General features: G+C 35.8%; 4 protein-coding genes across 4 annotated transcripts; all 4 read right to left on the bottom strand.

Moving 5' to 3' along the window:
• LOC9301084 lies at nt 1–1,429 on the bottom strand. Its single transcript, XM_002864963.2, has one exon. It carries the CDS (start codon nt 1,126–1,128, stop codon nt 229–231), a length of 900 nt encoding a protein of 299 aa, XP_002865009.1. The 5' UTR covers nt 1,129–1,429; the 3' UTR covers nt 1–228.
• A 4,910-nt stretch (nt 1,430–6,339) lies between these two features.
• Nucleotides 6,340–8,220, bottom strand: LOC110225816. The gene is made up of 4 exons (XM_021015830.1): nt 7,912–8,220; nt 7,291–7,822; nt 7,108–7,207; nt 6,340–7,023 (listed from the first exon to the last, which is right to left on the bottom strand). The coding sequence occupies exons 1-4, from the start codon at nt 8,201–8,203 to the stop codon at nt 6,340–6,342; spliced, it is 1,608 nt and encodes a 535-aa protein (XP_020871489.1). The 5' UTR covers nt 8,204–8,220.
• A 2,991-nt stretch (nt 8,221–11,211) lies between these two features.
• On the bottom strand, nt 11,212–13,888 carry LOC9301083 (subtilisin-like protease SBT1.7). Its single transcript, XM_002864962.2, has one exon. It carries the CDS (start codon nt 13,712–13,714, stop codon nt 11,453–11,455), a length of 2,262 nt encoding a protein of 753 aa, XP_002865008.1. The 5' UTR covers nt 13,715–13,888; the 3' UTR covers nt 11,212–11,452.
• A 3,016-nt stretch (nt 13,889–16,904) lies between these two features.
• LOC9302779 lies at nt 16,905–18,916 on the bottom strand. The gene is made up of 7 exons (XM_021015499.1): nt 18,553–18,916; nt 18,305–18,457; nt 18,139–18,216; nt 17,952–18,047; nt 17,536–17,571; nt 17,273–17,454; nt 16,905–17,196 (listed from the first exon to the last, which is right to left on the bottom strand). Exons 1-7 carry the CDS (start codon nt 18,823–18,825, stop codon nt 17,034–17,036), a joined length of 981 nt encoding a protein of 326 aa, XP_020871158.1. The 5' UTR covers nt 18,826–18,916; the 3' UTR covers nt 16,905–17,033.
• Between the last annotated feature and the right edge of the window lie 5,069 nt (nt 18,917–23,985).

The raw sequence follows: 23,985 nt of genomic DNA, 5'->3' as shown, positions 1-23,985 counted from the left end.
TAAAATCAAACTCAAGTCAAAGATTAGCAAATTATACATTAGCTCGAAATGGTTAATCATAGTCTTATAGAATGTAATGAAAACCAAAAACATTTATCATTTGGAAAAAAAACTAAGTATATAATTGACAATTACCACTAACATACAAAAAGAAAATAACGTACGAAATGATTAATTAAACACACCCAAAAAAATACATTTTAAAATATTTCTTGAAAAAAACAAAAATCAGACCAAGCTTCGTCTTCCATGATCGACAACAAAACCTACCTGTGACAACTCTTTTAACCACTCAAACGTCCTCTTCCTCGCCATCGCCGTTTTCTCCTCTTTCTTCGCCGTCTTCTTCTCCATCACCCTCTGTTTCTCCTCCGTCTCAACTTTGATCTTCACAGGTACCATCATCGTCTCCGTCGACACCGAACATTTACAATCCGAAAACAAAAAGCTTCTCCTCCGATTCCTCGATCTCGATTCTCCAGATCCTGTTTTCTTCGAATTCGAACTCGTGCTTGTACTACTACAGCTACTGTTTCGACTCACTGACAATCTCGCGTTTCCGGCGGTGGTTCGGAGCTCTATCTCCGGCGTACGGACGAGTCCTAACCTGAGAAAATCCCAAATCGAAGATGATTTAGGGTTTCTGATTGAATTAACACGAGCCGTCATGCTCGATGATCTTCGAATCTGTGGTTGTGGACTTGGTTGACTATAATCGATGAAATTGTTTTTGATTTTCCGGTCCGATCTAACTCCGGTTCTTCTGTATTCAACCGATTCGGATCTTGTAATTAACCGGGTCGGCTCGTTAAGTCCGGCGTCTAAACTGACGGAGTGACGTAACGGCAGAATTCGGCCTTTGAAGAATAATTCGTCGGCTGTACTCATCTCCGGAGCTGGTTCACATGAATCCGACCCGGCTCGAAACGATGACCCGATTCCAAATTCGAACCCGGAATCGAATTCTTCATCTTCTTCTTTGACAATCGATCGTAATTCGCCGTTCTCGTTCGGTAAATCACACAGAGACAAAGCTTCTTCTTCTATGTCATCGTCTTCTTCGTCGTCTTGATTGCGATGAGAGATCAAAAGGGTTTCTTCATCATCTTCCGTACAAGTCCTTGCCATTTTCGAAGCTTCCGAGTTTCCAACGAAGAGACAGAGAGGTACAAAATTTAATATAAACACATAACGAAAGAGAGGACGACGAATTTGAATATTTAAAGAAGACAAGAAGAGAAGTTTCTTTTGGAAAAGTCAAAAACGATTTTATTATTTGTATTATTTTTTTCACTTAACCTATAGTCCTTGATACATGATTGCTTGTATTTATACACCTTTTATATACTTGGAGCAAGACATAAGCCATCGAAAACAAAAGTAAATTACACAACACACCGAAAGTTAGTTTCCATTTTTATTTATGTTGTACAAATTTTAACCAAAAATAGAAAATCATGAGAAGTATGAGTCCTAGTTTACTAGACACGGTTTTTTTGTCTTTTTACTTTTTTTTCTATCAGTATCGTGACCATTGTGTACAGTAAGTGACAGCATGGTCAAAATAGTTATTTATTTGAATAAAAATTTAATGCTTGTTTTGTTTTCTTGCCTAATTTTCAATCCTGAAAATAATACTAATGTTTAAACTGATTATTTTTTTTTAAATGGTCAACTTGCATATGACACAAGAGTCTGTCTCAAAACCGTCCATATGTGATTTAAATTTTAAAACCTTAATTAATTTTATTCACAATTTATTATAACAAAGCGTATTAGATATTTACTAGTTTCCTAGCCCGTTTAATGTTTATATTGCTATGGTAAGGAAGAAAAAGAACTCACATGATAAAGCTGAAAGGCTGTAAGATATGGCAGCCTTTTCTTTTATTTATTTCTACCTTACTTTTTACCGATAAGTGAAAAATATATAAAACAAGAAACCAAGAGAAATCAAATAATAATAATAAGAATGGCTTAGAAGGTTGGGTCTGTGGAGGAGTGGGCCTAGGCCACTATTTCTGGCACGCGATAGTTACACTTTACCCAGCACCATCACCATCATCTTCAACATGCATACATTTTATCATGATTCTTATCGAAATTTTATCATTGCTTTTGGTGTTTTGCTGTTAATTACGAGCGTTAAAATTTGTTTTTATCTATGTGTGGGAGCAAAAATCAAGCATCATTTCCGAATTTTAGTAAAAGAGCAGAGACAGAAAGTTATGCAGAAAAGATCCTTCTAATTGAATTGTAGCTAGAAATTAGGAGTTTGATTTTATTTTTGTCAAACGCGTATTAATGGTCTACAATTGTTTCCCTTAGTTGTAGAAACATTTATAGACTTTGACTACTTATATAATTACAAAATATAAATAAAATGAAAATGACTCTTTGCATTTATATATATATTGATGTATCAAATTCTAGAAGGATAAAAGTTTCATGAGAAAGAACTTTACACCGAGTCAAGACAATATTTTCATCTACCAAATAAAAGGTAGAATGGATTTGAAATCATATGATACGTCTAGATCGAAATTGTATAATTATAAAAGTTGTTTTTGACTTAAAAGCACTAAAAAAAAAGTGAGGGTGGTACCAAAAATAGTTGAAACTTGCGGTGCAAATCACAACAACAATATGTTCTTGTCAACTTTTTTATTTATTTAGATGATGGCCACTATTGTTCATTGCTTGTGACTCATGCGTCGCTTATGCCATTGTTTTGTTTTGTATGATTAAAGGGCCGCAAGAAACGACGTATCATATTGTCGTTTATACTTTTTCTTTATACCTATCTTCAAATCTCATAATCGCATTATTTATCACACATTGGTGGTACACTTTAAAGTGATATTTTTCTATCACTTCCTGTTAATCTGAACTGGGACGTAAATGATACAATATATACTACACCTCTCAGGCTCTCACCTCTTTTTTCTTTTCTTTTTTGTTACATTGGTTTGGCGTCTAACACTACAAGAAAACATAGCAAATTCCGACAAACCAAATAGTCGGAAATTCGTCGGAAATGGATGTTTCCGACGAATTTCCGACTACACCAAGTTTGTCGGAATTCTCTGGTCGGAAAACAATATTCGTCGGAAATTCGTCGGAAATTTCTGTCGAGATGATTTGTCGGAAAATTTATCGGAAAATCGTCGGAAATATTCGTCGAAAGCCCGTCGGAAAGGTGTCGGAAAGGTGTCGGAAATGTCCGTCGGAATAGCGACGGAAAATTGCCGACGATATCCCGACGGCATATTCCGACGCCATTCCGAGGAGATTCCGACAAACGACGCCGCAAGATCGAGTACGATTCCGACGATTTTCCGACCACAAATCGTCGGAAGTTCGTCGGAACGTTCCGACGAATTTCCGACGAATGGATGTTTCCGACGAATTTCCGACAAAATATAATATAATAATATATTTAATAGTTTCCGACGAATTTCCGACGAATGGATGTTTCCGACGAATTTCCGACAAAATATAATATAATAATATATTTAATAGTTTCCGACGAATTTCCGACAAATCGTATTTTTTTATTATTTTCCGATGAATTTCCGACGAAATATTATATTTTATTAAAAAAAAATATATTTATATTTTATTGTTAATTAATATAATTAATTAAATTAAATAATATTAATTTAATTTAATTGTAATAATTCAATAAAACAAACACAAATATTATATAAAAACATAATTAAAAAAAATAAAATTCACCACATAATATAAAAAACATAATTAAACATTAATAAGTTCTTAAACAACTAAAAATTATTACAAACGCAAATATTATATATTATCAAATAGAGTGTCAACGTTATTTGTTTCATTTTGATTTCCGGGTTGATCTTGGCGAGAAGGCGGAACGATGTCGGGATGAAGACGGGCCATCGTATCCATCCAAAACTTACAATCTTTTAATTGAGTCTTCAACTCGATGATTTCGGCTGCGTTTGCTTGACAATTCACGTGTGCATGTGAATACGACGAACTTCCGCCCATGTCTTCGTCATACGGAATGGAACCGTATCCAAATCTATGTCCTTTTTTAACTTCAACTTGCTATTATAATGAAAATGTTGTTAGGAAATAAAACATATTATCTAAATTATAATATTTTAATTACTATTACTTACCGATCGGAAAATATCGTTTTTTTCTGCTTGGGTGAGTTGATAATCATCGGGCGTGTCTGATTGTTGACTCAATTGTGTGAGTTTCTCTTTCTCCATCTCCCGACATCGACGAGCTATTGCCTCAGCTTTTTTATCAACAAATGTCCCGTCCGATTTCCGTTTGTGAGTCTCCTCCATGAATGTCACCATATCGGGATACTCACCGGTTTCGGGATTACGCTTGCATTTAAAATATTTATTAGTTAAAAATTTACAATAAATTTATTATAATGCAAATTGAAATGTAAAAAATTTAAATTTTTATTTACCATTTTTTCCTTTTTCCGGACATTTGGCATTGATCCACAAGTATGTTTAGCCATGCCATAGCCTCCGCGTTCACTCTTGCGATTTTGATAATTAGTTTCACTACGGGACTTATTTTGCTCTTGTAACCAATATGCAATAAGCCCTTGCCAAACGTTTTCTCGCATCCATTTTGGCTTTTCTTTCCCGTTAAGCCATTTCTTTTTCCATCCATAAACATAATCCAATAAACGTACCCCACATATCTCCTCAAATTTTTCTTGTACTTCGCCCGTAAGACCATAATCCCAATTAAATTTTTGCTACAATGTTAAACAATTTAAAATATATATATTTTTAGTGTTGTAAAATTTTAAAATTTAATTTTTTTAGCTACAATTATAAACAAAGTAAATAAAGCATAAATTTTATTTAAATAAACTAACCGCAAATGCCTTAAACCAACGTTTCTTTGTGTCTCCGGAGACCGACGTAATATTCGGAGCGGGATCGGGGAAATCGCTCTCCATGATTTTCTTGATAATCTTTGTGAATCCTTTATCGAATCGATACCTATAATTACCAAATTATTTAATTAAGATTATCTATGTAAAACTATAAATTAAATAATACAATTTCTTACCAAGTTGTTCAGTGCATACGGCTTGGGTCGATCTTTTTCAATTTATCTCGACCCGGAGCACGGAGTAATTGGTCTAGCGTCATAGAATCGAGTGGATTTGCATCATCATTCCGTGTAGGCATCGCCAATGGTTCCGTCTCCGGAACTTCCGTGTCCTCCATGGGAAAATCCTCCGGTGGTTGGGTTTCGGAACCAAGATTCAAATCCGGAGCAAACCCACGTTCATTGCAATACGACATATATCCACTCCACGATCCATTATCCATCTCCTTAATCAAATAAAAAATTTATAATTAGTCTTTTGAATTTTATAAACAAAATTATGAAGAAAATAAAACTAAACATCTTACCTTAACGTTTGTTTATCACAGAGAGATTTTAGAGAGATTTTAGAGTGATTTTGTAGAGAGATTTTAGAGAGATATTGTAGAGAGATTTATAAGAGTGATAAGTGCGTAAGAGGCAAAAATCTGTGAGTCGTATATATATAAGAATTTCCGACGACCATATTTGTCGGAAATTCGTCGGAAACAATGCAGCGGGAATTTCAAACCAAGTAACTTTCCCTCTACATTTACGAGATTCGCGAAAAATTAATGTAACCAATTTCCGACGAAATTTCCGACGAATTTTAAAAATTTGTCGGAAATTTCGTCGGAAATTAAATCTCCCGGTAACATTTTCCGACAAATATTCCGACGAAATTTAAAAATGTCGTCGGAAACTTCGTCGGAAATTGGTTACATTAACTTCTTTGACGCCCGGGAACAGTAAACGGCAATAAATTTAAGACCCAATCTCCGACGGAATTTGGACATTAAATCTCCCGAGTCTCGTAAATGTTCCCGCTTCAGTATTTCTGAAAGAAAAGTAAAAAAAATAAATTAATTCAATATAGCCTAATTCCGACGATTTTCCGATGGAGAAAATAATGTCGTCGGAAAATTCTTCGGAAACAGGGTATATTTATTTAAATAATTTTAATTATTTTGTGTCAAGTATTTCTTTAATTAAATATACCCTGTTTTGTATCAAGATATATTTAAGCGGTACAAATTTAATCTCAAACGTTTCATACGACAGTTCCGATGAAAGTATGAATAAAATAAAATATTAGAATGGTTTAATTATTATAAAATAGAAACAGATTTTTTTAACAAATAAATTATAATGCATATAATATGATAAATTTAAAAGCATTTAAACAGATTTTATAAAATATATATATATAAAACTAAAGACGATATATTTGATTTACTCAGAATCGGAAGAATAATCTGAACTAGCAGAATCATTTTGATCGTCAAACTCTTCTCCATCCTCTTCGTCTTCCGCATTTTCCCATATCTCTTCGAGTTCTATGTTCTCAATATCAACGAGGGGAATGTCACCGACAGATTGATCTACTTGCGTAATTTCGTTTACTGCAATTTGTTGTAGCGGTTCCTTTTCTTTCACCCCATCAACTCTGCTTCTTGGATTTATTTGATGAGCCGTAATCCATGGATATTGTCGAACACCTACTTGTGGATATGGTATGTAGCAAACCTGTGCTGCCTGAGATGCAAGTATAAACGGATCGTACTTTCTTAACTGCTTAGTCGAGTTGATCTCTGTGACACCATACTTTGTAAGTCTAACACCTCTTCCAACTCTAGGATCATACCAGTCACACTTGAAGAGTATACATTTCAAATTTATGACTCCCGGATATTCAACCTCTAATATATCAGTAATTTCACCATAGTAGTCTATCGAATCTGTACGAACAACGACCCCATAATTCACTGTTTTTCTGTTAGTAATCCCTGGACGTTTTATGAAAACGTAGCCTCGAGTGCAATACATCGGGTATGCCATTGCCCTTGATAGAGGACCTCCAACCAACTCTTCAAACCATGTTGGATAGTGTTCCTGCCTACTTGCGGCTGATTTGATCTGCAAAACATACAAGCAAATGTACGATTTTAATAAATAGTAACCATGTTCATAATATATGTAAAATCAACGGTGAAAACTTACATAATATTTTAACCAATTAGCATATTGTGTCTGCTTCATTTCCTCTTTTCGAGCCTCTGTCATGTTTGGATACGCTCCAGACACTTGATCATCAAAGATCCTACAGACATTTGTTTTTTTGTATAAGTAATTATTTTGCAAATAATATATGCGTATTATTAAGGTATGAATTTTGTTTCTTACTTCTCGAATGGTATGACATCGTCACAGTTCCGGAGTATGTAAGTATGAATGTGATTAAATTCTTGATCTGTAAACCATACTTCTCTTTTCTTCCCACTCAGTCTCCCGATTTGAGAAAAGATATCTGGGACAGATGTATGGTAAAAAGGCCGCACACCCCCATCATCGTACCTACCTGGTTTTCTTGCTTTTGTTTGGACATTTGGAGCAAAATAGTAGGCCGAAAAATGAGAAGTCTCCTCGTTTATGCTTTGAGCTACTATTGATCCCTCAACTTTGCTAAGATTTTTTACTTTTTTCTTCAAATGGAACATATAACGCTCAAAAGGATACATCCACCGGTACTGAACTGGACCGCCTAGTGCTGCTTCACGAGGTAGATGGATAGGCAAGTGCTCCATGACATCAAAGAATGATGGGGGAAATAATTTCTCCAAATTGCAAATGATAATCGGGATATTATCTTCAAGTGTATGTAGTCCTTCGACTGTTAGAGATCTTGAACACAAATCTCTAAAAAATGCACCTATCCCTGCAATTTAATTAATAACTGTAAACAAAAAAAGAATATATACATGAATAATAACATATTAAAATAATTGAAAGATAAGTTGTTTGTACCTGCAATTGCTTCATGGACAACATTTGGTAGGAGTTGTGTAAACGCAAATGGTAGTAAACGCTGCATGAAGACGTGACAGTCATGACTTTTCATCCCAGCTAATCTACCACTGTGATCATCAACACAATATGATAGATTTGATGCATAGCCATCATGAAATTTAACATCATCAATTATCCACTGAAAAAACTTGGTCTTCTTGCTTGCATCTAATCTCCATATAGGAATAGGACCTACTCCGTCTGCAAGCAAATGGAGATCCTCGCGCGCACAAATATCGGGTAAATCCATTCTGGATTTGACATTATCTTTAGTCTTATCCGGGACATTTAAAATGGTGTTAATTATATTGTCAAAGAAATTCTTCTCAATATGCATAACGTCAAGACAGTGGCGGAGTAGATGATTTGTCCAGTACGGCAACTCCCAGAAGATACTTTTTTTATGCCAATTATGATGTTCTCCATATCCATCAATTCGGACATGGCCATTACCGCCTACCGATGATGTACAGTCAACATCAAAATCACGAAATTGATTCAATATATAATCACCATCATACTCAGGTGGCGGTGGATCACGGATACTCTTGTTCTTGCGGAACAACGTCTTACTACGACGATATGGATGATTTCGTCTTAGAAAACGACGATGACAATCAAACCAACTTGATTTCCGGCCATGTCTTAGTTGGAAGGCATCTGTATTATCTTGACAATATGGACACGACAGTCTTCCATGAGTTGTCCAACCCGATAACATGCCATATGCGGGAAAGTCACTAATAGTCCACATCAATACAGCACGCATGTTAAAATTTGTCTTTGTGGAGACATCATATACCCAAACCCCTTGGTACCATAACATTTTTAACTCTTCTATAAGCGGCTGTAGGAACACATCAAGTGAACGACGAGGGTGGTTTGGACCAGGAATCAAAATGGTTAAGAAAAGAAATTCTCTTTTCATGCAAAGGGAAGGTGGGAGATTGTAAGGGGTGACTATTACTGGCCACAAAGAATATTTTCTACCTGACTTTCCAAATGGATTGAATCCATCCGTGCATAAACCAAGATAGACATTCCTTGGTTCATTAGCAAAGACTGGATATGTAGAACAAAAATGTTTCCAGGCCGATGCATCCGATGGATGTGAAATCTCCCCGGTGAACTCATGTTCAGCGTGCCATCGCATACCCTCCGCTGTCCGATCTGACTGATACAACCTCTTCAACCTATCAGCCAAGGGCAAATACCACATACGCTTATATGGTATTTTGTTTCGCCCACCAGTAACCTGAAACCTTTCAGCACCACAGAAACGACATTGAGACATATTTACATTATCTCCCCAAAAAATCATACAATTTTCTCTACACACGTCAATCATTTGGAATGGTAAACCTAGCCCAGATACCAATTTTTGGATTGCGTTGTATGAAACTGGCGATAAATTATCTTCCGGTAGATAATCGTGGATAAAATCAGCCCACGCATCAACACAATCTTCACTTAAATTGTAGTCTGTTTTGATGTTCATCATACGTGTTGCGGCGGATAAAGGAGAATGACCCTCTCTGCATCTTGCATATATCGGATGATTTGCAGCATCTAACATATCGAAAAATCCCTGTGTTTCTAAGTTGGGTTCCTCCGCAACATTAGTATTTTCTACGTTATCATGAAATTCACCACTACCACTTCCAATTACATTATCTTCTTCCTGGTGAATATGCTCATCGCTAATTATAACGTTTTCATCTCTTCTTTCACGACTACTACTAGGACCCGATCTAAAATCCTCCCCGTGAGAAAACCATATATAATATCCCGGTGTAAAACCTCCCCAATATAAATGATTCCAAACAATGTCTTTTGCAAGAAAATGATCATTACAACATTTGACACAAGGACATGCCATAATACCTTCGATACGCGTCATTTCTTGATTAGATGCAAACTGCATGAATTCCATTAAACCTTCCTTGTACTCCTGCCTCATAGCTCCGGTCTCATCATCTAATCGATTATACATCCACTCTCTAATTTTATAAATATTATGAGAAGACATTTTTTTTTCGAAGATATTTTTGTGTTTCTGTTTTTTTTTTTTCAACTTTTTTCTTGTGTCTATGATTCTTTCGTTGTCTAGTATATATATAAAACTTTTCCGACGACATTTTGTCGGAAATTCGTCGGAAATATTAAAGGTAACAACTTTAGATTTTCCGACTACTTTTCCGACTAATTTTTTCGATCAAGTTGTCGGGATTACGTCGGAACATGTGCAGTGAATAATCACGTGTTTACCTCGTTGTTTCCGACAAATTTTCCGACAAGTTTCCGAGCAGTTTCCGATGACATTGGATTGTCGGAATTTTCCATGGTTTCCGACAAATATTTCCGACGAAATTCCGACGAATTTTTAATCGTCGGAAAAGTTTTTATGTTTCCGACGAATTTCCGACGAAATATTATTTTCTTGGAAGTTTGTCGGAAATTCCCCGGAAATCCGTCGGAATAATTCCGACTAAAAATTTCGTCGGAAATGTTCGTCGGAAATTGCTATGTTTTCTTGTAGTGTAATTCGGTATTAAAAAAAGGGATTGAAAATATCGAACTTTACATATTACACATAATATGTTAACAAATGCACACATGTATGTATAAATATGTAATGCTTATTAGTTTTCGCATGTGGATATCGTTGATCGTATACGCCTAATATTTGGCTTCCAAATCTTAAAGATGTTTAGAATCATGCAACGTGAACCAAACATTGGCCATGAAAGGCATGATACAAAATAGACTTGTCGAGTGTGTGATCAGTATCACTAATCATCTCTGAAAGTCGTTAACTTGGATATTAATAAATCCACTAATTTAAGGTAATATAATCCGATTTTCCATTAGGAGAGAGAAAAGTACAGGAGACTGATAATAAGGTATCAAACCCAAAGAGCCCATCATTAGAAAGGCCATTATATTATACCGACATACCGTCCTTGTCAAGCCCATTAATTTACCGAAATCTAATCATGATGCTTTTCTATGTTTATCGGTGACATATAGAGGGTTTTGACCAGCAAATCTAATCATTGAGAATAAATAAATGCATGCCTATGATAAGGTTTCATAATTCAGACTCTCTTCTTTGGTTAGTTTCGGTATATACACTTAATAGTAGTTTATACTACTTCGAAAAATGATGATGTGGTAATGATTAATCGTTTGAATTTTGTTAAAGCTTTTTAAAAAAAACATTTTCTCTTCAACTATCTCAACTCTCAAGTCACATGATAAAACACCTAGGGACCCAGCTACTATTGTTGTGTGGCCGGGGAATATATTTCTTTTTAAAATTAGAAAGATAAAAAACAGCAAGACATTAGACATCCCAAAAACAAACTAGGCAAGCCTTAACAGACTGCATGCCGTTTTTGCTAAACAGAGGTTCTTCTTATCTAAAAACGGCATTACAATAAATCTGTGAACACGTTTTCTTTCCATACAACCCCTTTCATTTTCTCATAATTTACGGCTATGTCCAGCTAATTGCCACGGGACTTCCCACCACGTGTTTCCCATCCGACCATTCAATACTCCCAAAGCTGTTAGATCCAGACGCCTTTGACGAGTCTACAGTAAACGTCACCGTATACGATTTTTTCTCGTTAGCTTCTTTGAAATTCAAAACCGCCGGTTCAACCGAAATTTTGGCTCCTCTTGTCTCCGAAGTTACTTTAACCGAATAAGTCCCAGCTCCTCCCACGCTCGTTACAGTGCGCGTGTATTTATACGCGCCGGCACCGTCAACGTTAACAGCGAACGAAGGGTAATTCAAATCAGCGACGGAGTACGATTTACTCGGATCACAAGTGTAATTACGTCTCGACACACTTCTGATTTGCGACGACGTGTAGTTCAAAGCGCAGAGGAAGCCCAAGTAATCCTCCGTCGATAGATCGTAGATGAGTCCTGGATTAGTGGCGGTTGTTGGTGACACGTGTCCTGCTCCGTGATCGAACGGCGTCGAAGGCTTCCCCGTCGCGATGTCGAGTAACGGTTTACCGTCTTTGTAGGTTTTGTAAGCGGTGGTCATAAGCGCCGATCTAATCGCCGCCGGGCTCCATTCAGGATGCACCGACTTGAGAAGCGCCGCTAAACCGCTCACGTGAGGGCAAGACATCGACGTTCCGGAGATTATATTGAACTCCACGCGGCGAGAATCGGAAGCGAGTCCAGTGGGTCCTGCAGCAGTGGTCCAAGCGGCGAGGATGTTGACTCCAGGAGCGATCAAATCCGGTTTAAGAATATTCGGTGTAATCGAATTCGGTCCTCGTGAGCTAAACGCTGCAACCACCGGAGATGGTTTAACACCAACGACGGTTCCTAAGATTGAAATCGAAGCGGTTGGATTAGGATCAGTTGTTACGTAATGGCGGATTATATCACCGGCTTTTTCACCAACGGTGGTCGCCGGTAATAAATGAGCATCCGCAACAAGCTCTTCACCATTCGCCGCCGTGTTAGCAAGAATCATTCCAACTCCACCAGCTGCTTTAACCACATCTCCTTTCTGAACTCTAGCATTGACTCCTCTGTCACACATCACAATCTTCCCCTTTACTTTCTCCGGGATTAAAGTTCCGGTCATACAGAGATTACCATTAGTAGCATTACTAGCATTCCCGGCGTAAATAAACGGCAACAATTTATCCGGTAGAGCTTCTCCTTTAAACAAAGAAACTCCGGTGAAATTCTTCCCGTTACCGAGAATCGCTAGGGCCGGAAAATCACGATCTAAAGTACCAGCACCAACAGTTGTGATCCATGGAGCTACGTTTGATAAACTATAACTACTCGGACCAGCATTACCAGCTGAGCAAGAAACTAAAATCCCTCTTTCCATGGCGGCGAAAGCGCCGATTGCAACACCGTCTCTATAATAATCCGACATTCCACCGCCGAGTGACATCGACAAAACGTTGACGTTATCGGCGATGGCTTTATCGATTGCAGCTAAAATATCTGAGCTGAAACAACCACCGAGCCAACAAACTTTGTAAACAGCGACACGAGCGCGTGGAGCCATACCACGAGCTGTTCCTGAAGCGTAGCCTAATAAGCTAGCTCCTTCGACGACGGATCCAGCGGCGGTTGATGACGTGTGAGTTCCGTGTCCATCGTCGTCTCTAGGAGATCTTGATTCTTTAGATTCATCGATTGGTCCCATCGTTGATTCGTAACCACGAGCGAAGAATCTTGCTCCGATTAGTTTACGGTTACAGAGAGAAGCGGTGAAATTAGTTCCGGCCTCGCATCCGCCTTTCCAGGTCGAAGGAATCGGACCGAATCCTTCGTCGGAGTAGCTTTTACTCTCGGGCCAAACTCCGGTATCGAGAACTCCGACGACGACGTCGCTGTAAGAGCCGGTTTCGGGGAATAGATCTGCGGTGTGGTCTTCAAGACCGAGGAAGAGAGGAGTCCGAGTCGTGTGGAGCTCGTAACGGTGCTCCGGTAAAACGGAGATAACACCAGGTTGAGTCATGAGCGAGTCGGCTTCTTCTTGAGTTAGCCGAGTGGAGAATCCATGAATCGCGTTCTCGTAAGTGTATAGCAATTCAGCAGAGTCGGAGACAGATCTGAGAGACGAATCGTACCAGTTAGAGTGGAGGTCGAAGGTCGACGGCATCTGAGATTTAGCCATGTGAACGATGTAAGTTCCTTGTTGGGAGGAGGAGGAGGACACGTGGCAGAATCCTAGACAAAGAAGGAGGAAGGAGAGAAACGAAGAAGACATGATTGAGATTGTGTGTTGTGTCTCTCTCTGAATCGAAGGAGAAGACGAGAGAGAGTTTAAATATAGTAGAGAGAAGAAGAAGAAGAAGAAGAAGAAGATGAGGATGCGTACGAAAAAATCATTATTAGAGACTCTGTTGTGTCCACTCTTCTTCTTTTGACAGTGATGACTATTCTTTTGTCGTTAATTTTGTAATTAGACATGTGTTCTGTTCACATGAGTGTACTTATGTTCGAATGAGAACTCTACTATACGGTATTTTCTTCGTATGTTGTCTCGAGATTCTGTTTGCTTTATCGTCTCGAGATACTGATCCTTTTTTTCTTATGTTCTCTAATTTTTACTGCTTATAAAGCTGATACAGTATAGGGGTTCGATAGAATCATCAAGCCATGTGGTTCAGAAAACCATTATGATGTTGGTTTGACGTTCCAAAACCATTATGAATAATTGAATATAGCCTTTTTTAATTTTATATTAGTAGAGAAGATTACTTTATTTTTCCTCTCTCCTGTCCAAGGTTTCTGAATCACGGGTACGACTACGAATATACAGTATTTGGTGGTGTGTGTATTTAACTATTTATGTGATTGTTTAATTCGTTTTTAAGCAATCATTAATTTCTTAAAAGTATTTAGTTTGAGTATATGTTACGTTGGTTTCCCATACACTTTGTTATACCATCCGTTACGAAATAGTCGACCATGTAACAAGGAGTTGGAAATGACTACTTAGTGGCCCATGACTCACTAAGGCATTAAGTAAGTACTTTGTGGGATTACTACTAACCCAATAAAACCGAAACAGATAAATATATTAATGAATTTCGATATGAATCGAGTGCCCACTCAAAAGTCAAAACAAAATAGTTTACTTTTGGTTTAAATGCTGAAGCTTTATATCAACAGAAGTAGTTACAACCTAATTTACCCAAATCTAACTCTACTAAATAGAGAACCCACAAAAACTGGAATTTCACGACAGTGAATTGTTCGAAACAAAATAGTTTTCAAAGGCCCTCCATTTGGAATAGTTTATATATTTACATGTTAATATGGATGGTTAGTTTAATGCATGGGTTTATTGGGGTCGAAATAAAATGTTATATTGAGTTAATACGTAATATGTTTCCGGTTTAGTTAAACAAAACAATAGCTTGATCTTTTCTCGGGATCAACTGTTCCGATTGAATATTTATATCCATAGGAAAAAGAAAAACAATGGAAATAGCGAACCACGCAAATATTAAGTTATTGAGTATTTTATTTGGCGTTAATGACTATAACCGATGATACAAGTGAGAACACGCATAAGACTAGATTTGGATCTAAGCACAGCTTTTGGGATTATGGCCCACGTGTCATAACGTGATATTTCCCAGATCTCTTGTATGGTTTTATTACTTTGATATCGAACCTGATCTCTTATCTCTCTGCAAAAGACAAAGCTAAAGCAAACTCCAAACCATCCTCATCCGTCCAAACAACATTAACCATTAAAAGCTTGATGTTACGTCCAACTAATCATCAACTGAAATCAGAGAAAAAAAAAATCATAAACTGAAATCTGTGTAACATTTTTTTTTTCTAACCGACATTGACATCTACGTTTTCAGAGTAAATCCAACTCAATATGAAATTAGTAAGTTTCCTTTTCTTATTCAATTAATGAACTTGAGATGTAATTATTCGTTGATTTAATTATGACAATTAGGACAGCTGAGTCGCAACAAGTAGACATTAATTCGCGATATGTGACCTTTACTAGTACTTATAAGCTAGTAGTAGTAATTAATTTACTACTAGCACTGTTAAATCAAATCCTTGAAACATCATAATTCTGATCCCTTTTTTTCCCAACGACACATCATACCAATTCCTGCCTAATACAGCTTACACTAATACTTTAATCTGTTTCCTCACTTGTATTCTTCTTGTAGATAATATTCAACGATCTCTCTACGCAAAAGATATTATTAAACCGACAAATCGTTTAACGTCCGGTTCGCTCGAGTACGGTAAGGCCGGTTTAAATTTCTAGATCCCCCAGAATTAGATGTATCCGTTTGAAGTTGAGTCAACAATTTTGTCTCACCTCGAACTACGTAGTGTTGATGCAAGAATCTAGGTACTCGTGACTCTCTTCTGTTTGTATACTACTGCTTATCTGCATGTCCGCATTATACATCAAAATGTCTTAATGTACACACTTTATTTTTTTGGCTTTTTATAACATCCATGTACACACTTTATTCAAAGTAGTGGTCTTTGTGTGATTACTTTGGCATCAAAATGTATGTCACGGTCTTCAATTAAATGCTTCATCTTTACTTACTCAGCAAGTTGTTTACATCAGATAATAATGGTACATTGATCTCGTGATTTTTGCAGGTTTTATCAGTTACAATTTCTTACATTATCATCTTTTGTAATTTATCATTTTTAATATCAAAATTAATTGATCCCTGCTTTGTTACTATTTTCTCATTTCAGGACAAACATTTTTCTGTTTTTCTACGATTATATAAAGTTGAAAATATATCACAAATTACAGACAAAAATGATTATTTAGAAAAACAGAGAGAACACGTAAGTGAACGTACATAACGAACTACTATTCGTATAACTCTATGGGTCTCGTCGAATACATCAACTAACAAATGCCTTGACGGTTGGGTTTGGATCCATGTAATGTGTGTGTGGCAATTAGAAATTTTGGTTCGTATGGTACGACATGAATTAACGTCAGACCTAACTAAAGTCCCATCCATATAATTAAAATTAAGGGAACCAAAAAAATTAAATTAAGGGAACCATTACAGTGATTCGTTTTCTTACATTAATTCATTTTTATAAATAGAAAAAATACAGAAACAGCAGAAGAAGCTGGCAGGTTGGTCCATTTTATTGGACTCTTACCGATAATGCCACGATGAATATTTGACTCTTGTTTTTTTCCTTCTTTCTTTGCATTAAAATAGAAAGAATACTCTATATATCAGGGTTTACTGTATGGTGCCTACCAAAAAATTTATTTCAGGAACATTTTTCTCTTTTTCTATTTAACAACTCGTGTGCATTTTGCCTTTTACTCCACTGTTAAAGTTAGTGGGCTGTCAATGGAATACCTAATACCCATAAGACGGGCCTTTAGTTATTAGCATTCACTGGCCCATGTGTTCCACTCGAAAGAACGAAACGACGATTCAATGATATGTGTGGTTAACTCAATTTCTAGTGACGGTGAGGCTTATTAAAGCCGTTTTAATCAAAAATTACATATTGTAGTGTGTGGTCTTGGTATTCTATTATAGTGACAACTATTTGACAAGATCTTCCCATTTGCAATATTGTCCACCGGCTAATGCACGGTAGTAACGGTCTCTGCAATAGACAGGTCTTCCATCAGCAGCTTCAGCCGCGGCCGCTGCCAGATCATCGTCAGTCACAACATCTACTGGTAACCGAAGCAATTGTTCTTTTCTGCAAATTTGTATAGTGAAAAGAGGTGAGTTTGGTTTTTTAAAAAGGCCACTTAACCTCTGATCCATTTCCTTACCTTATATTGAACTTGTTGCTGGTTCTTGAAATGGAAACTTCTGGTTGGTTTTCTTTAGATCTTAGAGTGGTTTTAAAGAAATCCTCAACCGGTGTTGCGAATACGAATAGCACGAATGCTGAAACGAGTAAAGCTCCTGTTCCGATTAATGTTTGTTTGAGCATCTTGATCACAGGCTTCACCTGAAAATCACAAACTTTCCTGATTTTGTTTGTTTGTTTGCTTTTTGCAACATTGAATAAGAAACATTGTTTTGTTGTTACCTTGTAAGAACCTAACAACCTGTCGCGAGCCAACACCTGAAAACACAAATGCAATGTCACAATAATAAACCAGTTGCTTAGCTTTTTAATTCTGCTTGTCAATCAGGAGGCAAAGATGCATGTCTTATAGTTTCAATAATATAACATGCCTTCTGGAACCGGTGATAACTTGGCAGTGTTTCGATCCATCTACTAGTTTTTGCAATGTTTTAGAATAGATTTTGCTTTGCATAGTGAGGTATATTCACAACAAGCTCAGTTATGGGAAACTATCAAAATCAGAAATTTACATTAAAAACTACTACAAATGACTAGAACTATGTAAAAAAGTGATAACTTGGTAGTGATAAGATTGAGTTTCTACATATTTTTTGTCCTGTAAGTTAGCTAAACAAAAGAAGTTGAAGTTAACTAACCTCAGGTGGTTTCACCCACATTTGTCCATCATACCATCCACTCTCTTCATATGGTATAACTGCAGAAAGTAGTCTATCTCCAACATAGCTCCATCCCTAAAGATATACCAAAAGTCAAGAACAAATCAATCAAGCTCACAACAAGTGAGACCTCTTTGGAGAGAAGAAAGCTGGTCAAGTTTAATACCAGGTAAATCCTCAAGACAATCAATGAAACCAGGAATAACGTTCCTGTCCCTGCAGCTAGAGCAAATCTCAAAGGCTCCTGCAACATTTTTCAATAGAAAAATATATTAAAATCTCTACTAAAACACATCTTGTTGCACAGAGGCTCTGTTTCAAAAAAAGCTCACTCTGGAAGGATTAAAGCTAGCAGCTGCAATAGGAACACCAAGAACAGTGAAAGTAACCAACCAAAGACCACCGAGACGGATAAAGAACTCGCTTGGACCCAATTCTCCCCATGAATACAACATTCCTTCCTTTAAAGACGAATACTCATTCACCTACAAACCAAAACGTGTAATTTTACACACTCAAAAAATCTCATCATTACTTTAGAATCAGAAGAAGAAGAAGAAAAAAAAAGTGATTTACTTACGGGTCTTTGGTCTGAAGGAACTTCAATCTCTGAACTAGGATCCCAGCTTTGACCAGAGAAACTCATGCTTCCACCTCCATTATTACCTTTGTCTTCCACTGCTTTCACCGAAACACTAAGAAGAAGTTCCTGCTTCTTACCAACATCATCGACGATTCCGCCATATTTGATGATCGACGAAGAATCATAGTAACTCCCGAGCTTACTACTGTTACTACAAACCCGGTGGGGTTTCTTGGGAATCAGAGGGTAATTAACGATTAACCTGAGCATTGCTCGATCTGATTCCTGTTCCTGAGAGTATTGTTGAATGAAGATTAAAGGTCAGTGGAGCAGAGCACCTGATACACGGCAAACAACACAGAACCAGAAAAAATAATAATCAGTTTAGTTTCGGTTTCTTCTGTGACTTGTGGCGTCTCTCTCTCGCCACGTGGCACATGCTCCCTTGCACGCATCCTCTCGTGTTTCCACGAGCCTCTCTACGTGAATTATAATTGGGCCACTCAGGCCCAATTTAAATTAATCGGCTTTTAACCACATTTTGCAAATAAATATTTATTTTTCCTTTACCCCCATACGTTTGAATGTTTTTGACTAGCGCTTCTCGGACACGATCTTCTTCATCGCGTAGTGACTTGGCTAACTTCATTCAACAGTATGTCCGCCACGCTGCTTGTATAAAAGATACGCCCATGTTCTCCATTGCACTGAATCAAGTCTCGATTGAGCTGATCCAATCCGAAAACATAGCCAAAGAAGCTGATGGGAGAGACCGAACCTGAAAGTATCTTGGAGTTAGAACTGGACCTTGGACCAAGCAAGGTTCTATTATCATTATATTTCGACTTTATAACAACAAAGGTTCTATTAGTCCAATGGCGTAAAATATTATTTGAGAAAAACTTTAAAACTTAGCCAAGCGTTAATGTTAAATTTAATATATGTGAAAACGTGTTGAACTTATGACACCGCAAGACTTACAGACCAGAATGACAGAATGCTAAGTCCGGTTAGTTTTCAACGTATTTAAATTTAACACTTAGAGTTGTTGTTTTTTGTAAACATTTTGGTTAATTAAATATTTTATTTAAAAATTAAAACAATTTAGTTCAAAAATTATTTAAAAAAAAACTTTTAACTAAGTGTTAAAGTTAAAATACGTGAAAACATGTTGAACTTATGAGACCACAAGACTTACGGACCATAAGGACGGGATGCTTAGTCCGGTTAGAAATGAAACGGTATTACTTAAAAAACTATTTAAAAAAACCTTGAGATTTAGTTTTAAATAAAAAAAAAAATCAGAAGTGAAAAATAGAAATCTTATTTTTTAAAACTCAAAATTATGATAATTTATGATCAAAAAACAAAAAGGTAAGAAAGAAAAGATACAGAACTAATTTTATTTTATTTTTTAAATTGAACACTTAAACTAATTTTTAAAAAGTAAGATAAAAATAACATGGTTTTAGTTAAAAATTATTAATTATTTTCTTAAAGTTTAAATATGAAATTTGTTTTAAATTTTAGTGAAAATCATTATTATTTTTTTTTAAAATGAGTTTAAGTGTTAAATCTATATTACGTGAAAACATGCTAAAATTCGAACAGCTTACGGACCAACTAAGGACAATATGCTTAGGCGCGGTTAGTTTCCGCCGTTTTTGAAATTGAACACTTCAACTAATTTTTAAAAACTAATAGTGAAATTAACATGGTTTTAGTTAAAAATTAATAATTCTTTTCTTAAAGTTTAAGTGTTAAATTTGTTTTAAACTTTAGTGGAAATCATTATAATTTTTTAAAAATGAGTATAAGTGTTCAATCTATATTACGTGAAAAAATTCCGAACTTCGAACACCAAAGGACAAGATGCCCAAGCGGGGTTAGTTTTTGTCGTTTTTAAAATTGAACACTTAAACTAATTTCTAAAATGCCGTAAAAAAAAAAACCTAATTTCTAAAAAATAATACTAAAATTAACATGGTTTTAGTTAAAAATTATTAATTATTTTCTTAAGGTTTAACTGATAAATTTGTTTAAAATTTTAGTGAAAATCATTATAATTTTTTAAAAATTAGTTTAATTGTTAAATCTACATTACGTGAAAACATGCCGAACTTCGAAAACCAAAGCTTACGGACCAACTAAGGACAGGATACCTATGCGCGGTTAGTTTTCGACCTTTTAAAATTGAACGCTTAAACTAGTTTTTAAAAACTAATAGTGAAATTAACATGGTTTAAGTTTACATTTATTAATTATTTTCTTAAAGTTTAAGTGTTAAATTTTTTTAAAATTTTAGGAAAAATTATTATTATTTTTTAAAAATGAGTTTAAGTGTTAAATCTATATTATGTGAAAACATGCCGAACTTCGAACAGCAAAGCTTACGGACCAACTAAGGACAAGATGCCTAGGCGCGGTTAGTTTTCGACGTTTTAAAATTGAACACTTAACTAATTTTTAAAAGTAATAGTAAAAATTAACATGGTTTTAGTTATAAATTATTAATTATTTTCTTAAAGTTTAAGTGTTAAATTTGTTTTAAATTTTAGTGAATATCATTATTATTTTTAAAAATGAGTTTAAGTGTTAAATCTATATTACGTGAAAACATGCCGAACTTCGAACACCAAAGCTTACGGACCACTTAAGGGCAGGATGCCTAGGCGCGGTTAGATTTCGACGTTTTTAAAATTGAACACTTAAACTAATTTTTAAAAAGTAATAGTGAAATTAACATGGTTTTAAAATTTAAGTGTTAAGTTTGTTTTAAATTTTAGTGAAAATTATTATTATTTTTTTAAAATGAGTTTAAGTGTTAAATCTATATTGCGTGAAAACATTGCCGAACTTTGAACACCAAAGCTTACGGACCAATTAAGGATAAGATGCCTAGACGCGGTTAGTTTTCGACGGTTTTAAAATTGAACACTTCAACTAATTATTAAAAAGTAATAGTGAAATTAACATGGTTTTAGTTAAAAGTTATTAATTATTTTTCTTAAAGTTTAAGTGTTAAGTTTGTTTTAAATTTTAGTGAAAATCATTATTATTTTTTAAAAAGTAATAGTTTTAAATTTAAGTGTTAACTCTATATTACGTGAAAACATTGCCGAACTTCGAACACCAAAGCTTACGGACCAACTAAGGACAGGATGCCTAGGCGCGGTTAGTTTTCGACGTGTTTAAAATTTAACACTTAAACTAATTTCAATTTTTTTTAATGAAATTACATGATTTTATTCTTAAAGTTTATGTATTAAATTTGTTTTAAATTTTAGTGAAAATCATTATTATTTTTTAAAAATGAGTTTAAGTGTTAAATCTATATTACGTGAAAACATTGCCGAACTTCGAACACCAAAGCTTACGGACCAATTAAGGACAGGATGCCTAGGCGCGGTTAGTTTTCGACGTGTTTAAAATTTAACACTAAAACTCATTTAAAAAAAAAATTAATGAAATTTCATAGTTTTATTCTTAAAGTTTTATTTAGTTAAATGTTTTAGTGAAGGTTTTAAACTTAATTTTTAAAGAAAAAAAAATAAGAATGAAAAAACGTAATACCTTGTTGGATTTGGTAGCAAAGAAGGCTCATACAAAAAGGCCCATTCGAATTTGGAAAATCTGAGAAGCTTCTTTGTCTTTGATGATTGCTTTCTTTCTGACTTGCTTCATGGGCTTTTTGTTGGGCTGAAGATGACATTGCAATCCAAGACCTTCTTCTCCACCACCGTGTGACCTTCTCTCCACCACCGTGTCCGTCACCGAGAACGCAAAAGCTTCCAATGATCCTCCTCAACAAGTGCATTGAAGATCCGACGTCCTTGAAGTCAAACAAAACCTCCGCGTAGACTGTGAGAAGATATCGAGAGACGAAGAATCAGAGCATCATCTTCTTCATTCACGCCAAAGATTTTTCCAGAGAAAATCATGAAATTCGAAGAAATCAAAGATGAAATTGAAGCAGGAATCGATGAAGATAATGGTAAAAAACCAGAGCAATTGGCGCATATCTCTCACTCTATAACTCTCTCCCTCTCAATCTCTGTGTGTTTCTCTGTTTTTTTTGATGAAACTAAAACAACGATTACACATAGAGAGAAGAGAAGGCTCGAGACTCTCTATTTATAGACTTATGTGTTTGGGATCAAAGTTTCCTTTTTTTCACTGTTTCTTTTTTTTTAACACAACGGTCAAAAAGCAAAGTATCTAATCGTATCTTCTACTATACAACGGTCGTATATACTCTTTTCATGTTGTGTTTCCTTTTTTCAAAAAATCTTCAGTATTGTTTCCTTTTTTCACTTGGGTTCGAGAAAGTTTAGTAGAGCAAAAATAGATACGTCTTATATTAGCCAAGATTCGAGATCGAAAAAAAGATACTTGTGTTCAGTCAGGATTTCAATACTGAGATGGAATCAAGCAAGGCAAAAGCTTTAAGTAGATAAGATGATCTGATGCATAAAGATGTACAATTTGTTCTTGAAAGATACTCTATGAGAGTCTTTTAGTGATGTCCTGATATTTCTTTGCCTAATCCCTTCTTCTCAACCATCAAAAGATTCATGGTTGGGAAACTTGCAATAGCCTCTGGTTGTTTCAAACCTTACACTCACAAATTTTTCCTATTAAAGGAGTATACATGTTTTGAAACTGAAAGCTAAAGCCAACAACGAGCCTGGATTCGAAGATGGAAAGATCTCTTCGCTTCAAGCGGTTTTAGGACATATATGGCCTTCAAGGGTTAAAAACAGTGGCATGAGCAGAGAAGAAGACACACATTGTAGATTACCAATAGATATGAGACAAAGGCTAAACCCAAAGCTAAAGGAAGAGTGTTTTGGGAATGTGATTCAGACCGGGATAGCTACAGTTAACGTTGGGGAGCTGCTGGACCATGAAATTACAACCTGACCCCTACATCTACAAACCCATTTCTCTGAGGGAAGGTGGTGGTGATAGAATCTGCTATGTTGGGTTCAGAGGTTTCGTACAACGTTTTTGGGAGGGAAGATTGTTGCTTGCCGGGGATGGTCTAGTACAACGTTCTTAATGGTGGTGTTTCGTGTTTGACGATTATATGTAAGTTATGCATAGAAGAAGCAAAGGGGACAAGAATTTTTGTGATTAAAAATGCAATGGAAGGATTGGCACGGGTTCTTCTTATACGAGATTGTGTCTACTTGGTGGGTTATATGCCTTCTGTGTTTACCTTTTTACACAAGTATGCTGCTTCGGTTTGTCAGAGACAGAGTAAGAAGACAAATGTAAATGATATGATTGCTTAAAGATAAGTTTTTGGGTTTGATGATTAAGTGATAAAACTTGGAACATTACTTCTCTATCCTTTAGCAGATGAGACATATTTTGTTTTTCTTTATCTACAGAGCAATATACAGTATTCCTTTTTTTGATATTATG

The sequence above is a fragment of the Arabidopsis lyrata genome (genome assembly GCF_000004255.2).
Source record: "Arabidopsis lyrata subsp. lyrata unplaced genomic scaffold ARALYscaffold_8, whole genome shotgun sequence".
Classification (NCBI taxonomy): domain Eukaryota; kingdom Viridiplantae; phylum Streptophyta; class Magnoliopsida; order Brassicales; family Brassicaceae; genus Arabidopsis; species Arabidopsis lyrata.
Note: the sequence above shows the minus strand (reverse complement) of the source record. Positions and strands in the feature narration are given on the sequence as shown.

Bases quoted from the DNA above. Each gene is read 5' to 3' on its own strand.
- LOC110225816 (XM_021015830.1), bottom strand. From the start codon at position 8,203: ATGGATTTACCCGATATTTGTGCGCGCGAGGATCTCCATTTGCTTGCA. The intron at 7,823-7,911 runs GTACAAACAACT...ATTAAATTGCAG, and splicing joins TGTCCATGAAGCAATTGCAG to GGATAGGTGCATTTTTTAGA. The intron at 7,208-7,290 runs GTAAGAAACAAA...AAATGTCTGTAG, and splicing joins GATGTCATACCATTCGAGAA to GATCTTTGATGATCAAGTGT.
- LOC9301084 (XM_002864963.2), bottom strand. From the start codon at position 1,128: ATGGCAAGGACTTGTACGGAAGATGATGAAGAAACCCTTTTGATCTCT.
- LOC9302779 (XM_021015499.1), bottom strand. From the start codon at position 18,825: ATGCTCAGGTTAATCGTTAATTACCCTCTGATTCCCAAGAAACCCCAC. The intron at 18,458-18,552 runs GTAAGTAAATCA...TTTGGTTTGTAG, and splicing joins TTCCTTCAGACCAAAGACCC to GTGAATGAGTATTCGTCTTT. The intron at 18,048-18,138 runs GTATTAAACTTG...GTATATCTTTAG, and splicing joins TTGTCTTGAGGATTTACCTG to GGATGGAGCTATGTTGGAGA.
- LOC9301083 (XM_002864962.2), bottom strand. From the start codon at position 13,714: ATGTCTTCTTCGTTTCTCTCCTTCCTCCTTCTTTGTCTAGGATTCTGC.